Below are 10,598 nucleotides of genomic sequence, written 5' to 3' on the forward strand. Positions count from 1 at the left end.
CAAACATAGAAACCTTTCCTGATGTCATTGTCGGATCTTATTCAGTCTTTGGCTTTGTCTTAGATTCAGGATAGCTGTTTGCATGTTTATATTTCCTTTCTGTATTAGCCTCCACCACTCATGATGGGAGGCTGTTCCATTTATCTACCACTCTCGCAGTCCTGTATAACATCCTTACATTATGTTTAAACCTCTAGTTTTATTCTATGATCTACTGTCTGCACTTTCCTTCTGGTATTTTGTTAAAGTCCTTTAAGTATTTAAATGTTTCTATCGCATCTCATCTTTCTCTTCTTTCCTCCTAGCTATACATCAACCATATTTCCCCCCAAAGTATCTTAAGTAAAACAGTCTCTTTTTTAAAAGAACGTAGAACACTCTAACCTCCTTCCAGCTCTGCTATAGCTTGTAAAACCATTGGTTTTAAAATTGTGAGGCCTTCACATAGATATAATGTCACAACGGCGCAGTCTTTAATGTTTTTCTTTAGTAACGTGTCACCGGAGCTCTATTACCTGATCTTTGAGCTATGATATAAGGAGCTGCAAATTTGTGACATCATCCTTATGTGAGCACCAGAAATGTGTATATGTTCTCATTAATTTAGGGAAAATCTACTGCAGGTTCAGTGAGTTTCACTCAGGCTGGGCCCCTGACCATGGTGTCCAAAAGGCCCAGGGTGGATGTGTCTCCAGTGGGATTGGAATCTCTATGTGCGATTGCAGGTAAAAACATAAAAGAACATGTTTGTAGGCCACGCTCTACTAAGCTAACTCCAAGTTAACTGGCATTTTTTTTTTTTTGGAGGCCGAGGTGCGTGCTCCTGGGTGCCGCAACTGTGCCAAAGGCAGCAGAAGCCAGACTACGATACTGAGTTCCCTCACGGGGAACCCAGACAAATCCCCCCCATGGAAGGGTCGGATCTTGAGTCTCACCCCGAAGGGTGAGACTCCTTCCTGGCCTTCTTTGAAGAGAGGAAGGGGCCGAAAGGCTCCCAATCCTCCTCCAGCAAAGTCCAGGCTTCACTGCCTCTAAAAAGAAAACAGTGTCCAAAACAACGATGACAAAAAACGTGTGCCAAAACATAGTGAGGGCCTCGCCGTGAATTCAAAAAGCCGTGAATCAAATAAGGGGAAATTAATAGGCACTCGTGATGAGTATAAATTAAAAAAAAAAAATTTAGGGGCAGACCATCATCTTAACCCCAGGACCTGATGGTACGGGGGAAAGGGTAGTGCAAGAAGACCGCCAGTGAGATTGTGCGCTCACCGTGTGCAGTGGTGTGCAATACCGCACACGGTGACTCCAGCATTTCTGCCTGGGCAAATCAGCACCTCAGGCGCCATTGCTTTCCCAGCCCTAAGGCCAGAGGATCAGTGTATTCCCCCCACCAAAAGAGGAACTACACTTGATCTTAGCCAAAAGGCCGAGAAGCTCCAAGTTAACTGGCATTATTATAGATGGGGAGGATCTCTAAGAACTGTCGCCATTTGGAACAAAGTTAGTGAAGAAATGGGACACGTTTAGCTGCCCCCTTTCAGATTGCGGATTGTTGCATTGTCCATTTTCCATGACACATGGGCACAGATCACATGATTCCCCACTATGTGCGGATCGATTATTTAATCAATGGAATGAGTTTATACATCCTGCATACTGCAGGGCAGCAGCTTTGCTGATCACTAAAAGGGGGAAACGTGTGTGCCCTACAAAGCATCTGAGAACACAATGATCTGCCTCGTCAGCTACTGCGGACTACAAATCCCACCATGCCAAGCCAGCGGTTGTTAATGTTCTATGGGATCAGCAGCCTGCAGCAGAAGCGGTGCCACGCTTGTTAATATGGATGTTTCTTTCTGTAAATACCCGGGTGTTCTACTCCCACGGTCACAACATACAGCGGGAGAACCGTTAACACCGCACCTAAACTGTCAGTGCAGAGTCCCGCCTCTGCTGCTAAAGCGGCGGCGCATGTGAGGTTGTCATGGTTACCAAACGACACCGGAACAGGAAGTGGGTCTAAGCTGCTGTTTTCGGTATAGTAAATTAGAACCCCCAGGAGCAGAAAACGGGAGCCTTACAGGTATCTGGTTATATGTAATTATGGGATATTGCTAATAAAACCGCGCACCGAGAGACAATAGGGCAGATATGGGGTAACGCACCGCCATTTCTTCTGTCAGGTGGTAATATAGTGCAGTTATATAACCGTGCTACACATATCGCCATTTGCATGGATCTACTGCCGCTTCAAAGTATATATTATATATATAGTTAGAGGATAGAGTCTGGGGGCCTTATGTCTAATGACTTATTCTGGAGCAGCGTTCTACATTTGCAGCTGCCACCATGTGAACCAGTAGAACACATTTTAGCACTTGGGCGCTTTATTGAGGGACTGCCTTTTCACCCAGTTTTACAGATCAGATCCATGCTCTGTAATGTATTTATATGTAGAAGAGGTATGTATGAAGAGTAAAGTAATCTGAAAAGCTAAAATAAATACCTGCTGTTTCCGTAACACGTTACTCACTGAATAATGAGTTGCCCATGAGTGAATGTATTGCATGCTTTAAGTATACATCAGGCACGCAAGAGGGCGGTTTAAGTTGGCCCTCCGTAATGCATAGTTAATGCAGTGAGGTGAAATGCTCTATCACATAATAACACTGACAACACACTGTTTAGTGGAAAGAGCCCCACATCTTTTCACTTAGATTGCTTTGTATTGCGAGTATGTCTGCTTTTGATGAATAAAATTATGTTTGCGTGTTACTGTAGTGTAGTGTAATACTTACGATAAGATACTTGGGGATGCTAAAACACAATTTACAAAGAAAACCTGTTAGAATGTATTCTTACCTTTATCTGTAAATACTTACCTTTCTAAATGCTAATTATAATCATAGATTCGACTAAAGAGATCATGTGATGCATTCTGAACGTACTAGGCTTAGAGGTGAACTCGTCAAAATAGTTTCTGGTTAATTTGTAAATGAAAAGTATTCTTGTGCCAAGTCATACCGTATAAGTAGTTATTTTGTTGCATGACCTTATAAAATATTTATTTTTAAATTTGAGTAAGATTCTAATTTCTTTTTTTTTGTTTCCCAATCAGATGGCGTTGCCCACACTCCCATCTCACTGGCACAGTAGAAGCCGTGCTTTGGAGCGACAGATCGTGCGTCAGAGGGAACAGGAGGCTCGATTTCGTCATGAGTGGGATCTCACAAACCGATACTTTAAGCAGTCCAGCATGTGTAGCAGTAAGCAGGCACAGTGGAGCTCTCGGCAGTCCTACCAGCAGAGGTTAATATATTGGAATTCTAAAAAAGGGATCTACTTGCGAGCCTTTTAAAAAAAAAACTACTGTTCGTCCTAAATATGAAAGATTGAATAGAAACAAATACAAATGTACACTTCTGCTTATGTTGCTTCAAAAGGCAAAAGTGAAAGTTTATAATTATTAACATTCCAAAAACTCAGGAGGTTCACCAAAGCCAAGTGTCTGTTATGCATCGGTCAGGTAATCTTCTGCGCTTGCCTTATAACGAGTACGACTGAGCCCCTAGGGCTTATTTGCGAGACCATGAGTTGAGAGGTGATAAAAGTATCCGTTCGACATGAGCTGTGAAGTCACCCCTGGTAAATGTTTAATGGGAGCTTAGTCAACATGGAGAGATTTGCTGAAAGTAAAACGGAGGACGGACTTCCCAGAAAATGTATGATTTCCAGTTATGACTTGTGTTCAGTCTTCCAAGTGATCGTACACGTTATTAATAGTAGCTGATCTAGTCACTGTGAGTCAAACAAAATGTTGCAGTCCAATAAAAGCATCCGGTGGCATGTTAGCCGAGTGCACCTGATGCTAAACTTGGAAATATCCATAGTTTATTAGGCAATGAGTAATTTGACTTTACTGCGATACATTTTTTAAATGGTTCTATACAAATGTCCTACAAGGAACCTAAACTGAATTATGTGTTGAGATGAAGGAAATGTTCTAGCCATCCATACTATACTCTCGATGCTATCCTCAACATCGACACAGCCAGATACCAAAGCTACACCATCTAGTACTCTGGGAAAATAACATTTTCATTGCAGATCAAACAATAGTGAGATTTGTGTTTGCAGAATGTTTAGATTCTTCTTCTAATTCCCTTTGGTTATAACCAGGTATCTGAATTAGTTCGACAAATTACAATCATATCTTGGAAATCTTGGAATTAGTTGTACTTTAATTTTTCCCGCAGAAAAAAAACAAGCTTATGAAATGGTAAAAGAAAAGATGACTTTCTCTCTGTTGTATGAACTGAGGATAGAGATTTTTATTCTGCGAACCCTCTAAACATTATTTGCAGTTTATCGTAGGACCACTTTTTATGTAATTGCTATTTATTGACTTAAATCCACGTTGGATGTGGCTGATTATGATATTTCCAATTCCGGCAGTATGAATGCCTACCACCGGGAGATGCAGAAAGAGGAGAAAAAGAAGAACTTGGAACGGAGAAGGGAAGAACTGCGCAAACTATTGCAAGAGGAACGGGATTTGCTGGAGGGAGAGCTGCAGGAGCTTCATCAGAACAAGGAGCCTGTTATCAGGGAAATGAGGGAGAGGACAGAGGAGCTCAAGTCTGCTAGAGAGGAGAGGAGAAAGCAGGTTCGTTGCCACTAGAGCTTCTTCTAAGGACGTGAACCGCTGCTGATGACATAGCTATGATAACATTATCTCTCTATTTTTTCCCCAAGCTTGCGGAGGAGTTATTGTATGAGCGATGGAAGCAGAACAATGTGAAACTACGTGAGGTACATTTTTATTTAATAAGCCAGTGTTTTCATAAGCCAGCTGTAAATCCTTTGATCAGATTTCTCTTTCCAGAGTTTGCTTTCTAATTCCGCTTTCAACCCACATTTCTCATTTTGCACTGTGTAATTGTATATAAAAAGTAAGTCCCTGCAGCCTTAAAGGGACACTCCAACCATCATATGCTCTTTCATGAGCGTCCCATTTAAATTGCTATTTTTCCCCCTCTAGCGAATGGTGGGATTCAATAGAATCTACACCCCCTATGTATTTGCCTCATTCCCTGGCGCCCAGTTCCTAGGTTTGCACGATTTGCAGCTTCAAGCAGCCAAGACTAGCATGGGAAGTTGGGCCGCAGCAGTAGTGCGGTGCCCAAAGGTTTAATTAAGTACCTACGCTTCTGGGTCTGAATGGGACTCTGGACTGTCACTTTAGAGGAGTAACGATTGTTACATTGAAATGTAAATTAAAAGTGCTGCATTTTCCTAATGGTGGCACAAGTAATTCAGACACAAAAGAAAACACAGTAGAAAACGGTTTGTTCACTTTCACCATCGATCATCCTCTATATCGTGATATATTGGACATTGACATCACTTTTTTTTTTCTTTTTGCTCTACAGATTGAATCCAGTTTGCATAAAAAATATGTGGTTGATGCTTGGGGAGAGCAGATTACTGAACGAAATCAGGTAAAGATTATGTTGTTTACGATTGTTTACCATTTGGTATCCGTTTGAGCATTAATTTACATTTTACTAATCTGAAATGTGTGAATTCTATTGTAATGCCAAGGATTATCTAAGGCATCCCTGTTTATCCAATGGTTCCCTGACGTAAGCGAGATCCTCAAGAGGATTGCAAGAGAAGAAGAATTGGAATCTCTCAGCTTTGCTTTGGATTAAAAATCAGTACACAAACACAAATAGCATTCTGATAACTCAATAATGTATCTCACGGGACTGTCCATTCAATATACGTCTCTCAAGATTCCACTAACCTTTTCAGGAAAAAGCAGAAGAGGAGGAAACGAAAAAGATCTATGAAAACCAATATGAGCTTGCCAGGCAAGAAGCTCTAGAGAGAATGAAAATGGAGGAGGAGAGACGCAGACAAATGGAGAAGGACCGTGTTGAGGTTCTCCGGCAACAAATGGAGGAACTTAAACTGAGAGAGCTGGAGGTGAGAGTCTCATAAACACAGTGAGATATATTGTAAGGGCATCAGAGTTGCGCATGATTTAAAGTATCATTGCTTTGTGCTTTAATAAAGATCCTCATGAGGTTGCTTAACTGTTCTCTTATAAGAATGATTATTGATTTGACCTCTTTGTATTATCTACATTAATGATGTTCAAGTTTTAATGGAGTTGGTATTGTGTTCATTTAACATGTCTGGGGGCCATGTTAGATATTGTTAGATATTTCCATGTTCTGTGAAATAGTCTTTTGGGAAAAAGAATTGCCTATGATGCCATTTCCACGTATTCAACCTGCATCGATTGGTTTGTAATTTGTTTTGTCCCTTTCATGCAGGCAAACATGTTGAAAAAGAAACAGGATGATTTGCTGAGACAACAGTGGGAGGTAGAAGAGCTACAAGAAGAAAGGAGAAAGATTGAGGAACGCAGGAAGAAGATAGAGCTTGGGTACAGACAGCTGCTTTATGTGTAGTAGCAGGAAATATTTTTTATTTTAAATGAGAAATGTTTTTTCATATTTTTTAGCATTTAGAATTAGTTTTTAATACTACATATAAGTCTGTTTTGGGTTATAAAATTGATTTGATCTGCTGCCTCTCAAACAGAATGGCTCACATTTATCTGCTTTTTTTTTCCTGCAGTCACTTTTTAAACCGTCAGTACAATGCACAGATGAAGAGACGAGCTAAAATGGTGCAAGAAGAACTGGTAAGATATATACACCTTTGTGAATAACCTTTTTGTAATCTCATTTTGCCATTCTATACTGAATAGCCAGCTCAGCTCGTCCCACAAGCTCCAGTGGTCTGCCTTTACAATGTATAGAGGTTTAGTGGAGATGCAAGCTTTTGGTTTATTAAATCTGTTAGCAGCATCTATGAAACTTTAAATCTCATAATTGATTATTAAACTATCTAAGATATATATATATGTATATATATAATATATAAAGTGTTACCAGCAACCGGTGGTCCTTCATGACACCGTACAAGTTGATTTCCTTCCGGAAGGGAATGTCGGCCGTTCTGAAATCAACACTCGCAAACTTCTGCTTTCCATTACAGGAGATGGATATGCAGATTCTATCTGCGCTCATCAGCAAGGAGGACAATGAGCAGCACCTGCGATCAGCCAGACGGGAGCAGGCTGCCGCTGACGCTGCCTGGATGAAGCGGGTCATTGAAGAGCAGTTGCATATAGAAAGGCAGCGAGAGGCAGAGCTGGATACACTTTTCAGGTGACCTAACAGTGAATTGCAGCTTCGCACACATTAGTCACATTGTATTGTATACATTAACAGTTACTGTAACACGTGGAGATCAGCTTGCACCACGTTCTTGGTTAATAGTTATCCATACAGATGTAATAAAGTGTATATAATAGTCATTTCACCAAACCAGGAATACACACTTACACACTAACACACTACCACTCCTCACTGACCTTTATTAATTCATAAAATGAATTAATGGCTTCATAAAGGTCCATGAGGACCGAAACATGATCTGCTTTATGCTGGAATAAATTACCATTTTCATTGAAGAGGTGTGCTGTGTCCTGCTGGTGGACAAACATACAGATTTTGATTGCTGGAAGCACTGTGATTCCTGAGCCCCCCTCCACATAACACAGCTTAACGTACCTGGTGTTCATATACTGTCTAATCCAGATCTACCGAAACTAGTTCGCATTGAGTACCTAAAATTAATGGTAACACCGAATACATAGAAATCATTGTATCCAGCCTTGGATCCTAGCTTTATTTGGTTATGTTAAAACCTTGACCTTCTTATGTCCTTGTTAGTATGCTGGTGTATGTGCATTATGTCACATGGAGGGTTATAAAACCTATGTGGTAACTTTGTCACAAAGAAGGAAAGTGTTGTGATGATATAATGTAAGTGACCCTTCATTTGTTATGCGACAAGCTGTAAATATGTAATGAAGAGGTGACAGACCAGGGCATGCTTTCAACCGCTGACTCTAATTTCAAGCGAACACGAGAAGAAATGAATTTGTAAGGGAACTTTAAAGGTTGTTTCCTCTCACTCTATCCATGAGGATATTCAGATATTATCCTTCCAGAATATTAGAAGTCTGAAAATTGTATTCTTGGTTTTGTTTGAATTGGAATGATATGGCCAAAAACACTGAACAAGTCTATCACATCTTGGCATACGCTGCATCGTCCTTACATTGTATTTTTCTGTTCACAATTGAATATTCATGTATTCAGAGAGGAAGCCAAACAAGTGTGGGCAAAAAGAGAAGCAGAATGGGAAAGAGAGAGGAATGCGCGGAATCGCCTGATGAAAGAGGTAAAGTGAACAAAAGGCTCCCGAACAGGAGTGCGGCATATTGTGTTTGGACAAACAGGGGTCGGTAATATGATTAAAAACCTAAATTAGTATGATTTTTAAGGAACAAACACGTTTGGGACACTTTTTTTTTTAAAGAGATATAAAGAAGCTCTTGTGGACAGCTTGAGTTTATTGCTTTGTGCTCATCTGTTTGATTCTTTAACTAGGTATTATCAGGAAGGCAGTTACAGATCCAGGAACGGATAGAACAGAACAAGCTTGCTCAAAAGGAGTCGCTGAAGGCACGACAGGAGCTCATCAACGAGCTGGAATTGGTCAAGCAGTTGACATCGAGGGAAAAAGAAGCAGAGGAGGCCCAGAAAACGGCCCGTAGATTAGAGCTGGAGGCACAGGTACAGCAATATTATTTGCCCTATCTCACGAATTAGTGGCCACACTTACTGTATTCAAATATAGCATACAGCTTTACGCTTTACAGTTTTCTGTCCCATGCAGCCTTATCAACAAAGAATGCATGGTAAAGTATTAGGAAATCAATCAGATCCTAAAATCTGGGTGGAACCATGAGATATATATATATATATAATCTTCAACATGTTATGAGTGCAATCTTTTCCAAGTGCAGAAACTGTTAAAGTTGAGATAACAATTGCCCCAGCACACAAAGCAGTTACACCAACATTTGTATAATAATGTTCTATTTTTAATGTATTTCCGGTTGTATTTGTGAACCGAGGACATTTCATGTTTATTTTCCTTCCTCAGTTAAGCTTGCATTGGAATCTTACCGTTAGCCCAGGAGGAGGCTGGAATATACTTATAGACACCTAGACCTGCTGCATTATTTTAACGACATTGCACACGGTCTTCCCCTCTAGCAATTCTTTGTCCTCGCAGCAATTATAAAACATAACAGGATAGCAAGATGAAAACTTTTGTATACTGCAGCCACAGAAAACATTACACATCAGGAAAAAGTAAAAGCGGCCGTTTTTTCTTTTTCTGCTGATTTGTAACAGATATTGAGTTTCTCAATCTGTACGGCAGAAAGTGATTTTGTAAACATTCAAAAATCTTTTAGATTTCTGAGCGGCGCTTAGAAGAGACGAAGGCAAGGCTGCAACTAGAGGAAGAGGAGATAGAAACTAAATTGGCAGAAGATGAGGAAAATGACTTGCTGCAGCAAGAAGCAGGAATCATGACCCAGAGAGGCTATCAGAATAAGGTAAATGCATCCAATTTTACCAATGATGAACCACGAGGCAGTGGACAATTAACATTTAAGAGACTCTTTAAGAAAAACGCATCTAACTTGTTGGTAGGAGTACTTGTGACGTAGCGGCTGGCTAAACAATATATGGTCATATAGTGTGACGGATTTCCCAATATTTATGCACTAGTGTTTTTTTAATCATATTTTCTCGGTATGCGCCGAAGTCTTGCTCTGCTTTTGTATACTTATTGGTCATTATTAATTTAGCAGCAACCCAGAAATCTGAATGGGTAAGTATTTCTGCTTTTTTGGCTGTGCTCCTCGTTCTGTGTATTAATTTTCTGGTAGGGCCCCATCCTAACTACGTTTTAGGTAGATTCATTTTTCTGTGTGCCTCCTTTGCTCTTCTTGCATCCTCCTATTCTTTTTGCCTTGCAGGTTTTTAGTCGCCCCAGAAACGCTTGGACATGACAAAAGAACTGTGATGACCGATAGAAGGAAAAAGAAAGCTCTTCCTCTGAAGTGATTGCAACATAAGTTTGTGATGTATATTTAATTTTTTGTTCACCATGAAAATGACAAGGTGGCCAGATGTACAGTTAAATCAAGTTGCTTACTTAGTGTCCAACCTGCTGCAGGACTACATGCTAGATGTTACTAGCAACATGACCATCTAGAAGCACAAAACATTTTTCAATATTTTAAAACTAAATTTACAAAGTTTTATTTTATTACTCTCGATTTCTCCCCTTCATTTTTATATAGTGGTATAATTTGGTCAATTCAGATTTAAAAAAAAAAATAAAAAAAAAAACTCTTGAAGATGTCTAATTTTTTTTAAAGAATGCTGTATTTTTTTGGGGGGGGCATATAATATGCATTGTTTTAATTAAAAAAAAATGTGGATGTTTGAATTTTAGGTTCTTCCTGAAGTCAGTGATATTTGGCAGGTCATTCCACTACAGAAACAAACCACTTTAATCGTCACTTTAAAAGCCAGTTTATTGCACAACTAGTAGGAAAAAACAAACAAACTTCACAAATAAAAGTATAC

At 39.9% G+C, this 10,598-nt stretch overlaps 1 protein-coding gene across 1 annotated transcript; it reads left to right on the forward strand.

Moving 5' to 3' along the window:
* Window positions 1-1,983: 1,983 nt before the first annotated feature.
* TCHP (trichoplein keratin filament binding) lies at window positions 1,984-10,177 on the forward strand. The gene is made up of 13 exons (XM_053469215.1): window positions 1,984-2,083; window positions 3,119-3,309; window positions 4,456-4,666; window positions 4,756-4,812; window positions 5,433-5,501; window positions 5,818-5,991; window positions 6,345-6,457; window positions 6,652-6,718; window positions 7,075-7,247; window positions 8,247-8,328; window positions 8,538-8,723; window positions 9,413-9,556; window positions 9,983-10,177. The coding sequence occupies exons 2-13, from the start codon at window positions 3,119-3,121 to the stop codon at window positions 10,013-10,015; spliced, it is 1,500 nt and encodes a 499-aa protein (XP_053325190.1). The 5' UTR covers window positions 1,984-2,083; the 3' UTR covers window positions 10,016-10,177.
* Window positions 10,178-10,598: the final 421 nt, after the last annotated feature.

The sequence above is a fragment of the Spea bombifrons genome, chromosome 1 (assembly GCF_027358695.1).
Source record: "Spea bombifrons isolate aSpeBom1 chromosome 1, aSpeBom1.2.pri, whole genome shotgun sequence".
NCBI lineage: Eukaryota > Metazoa > Chordata > Amphibia > Anura > Pelobatidae > Spea > Spea bombifrons.

Coding starts and splice junctions, on each gene's coding strand:
- TCHP (XM_053469215.1), top strand. CDS start 3,119: ATGGCGTTGCCCACACTCCCATCTCACTGGCACAGTAGAAGCCGTGCT. Junction 5,992..6,344: donor TTAAACTGAGAGAGCTGGAG/GTGAGAGTCTCA, acceptor CCTTTCATGCAG/GCAAACATGTTGAAAAAGAA. Junction 9,557..9,982: donor AGAGAGGCTATCAGAATAAG/GTAAATGCATCC, acceptor TTTGCCTTGCAG/GTTTTTAGTCGCCCCAGAAA.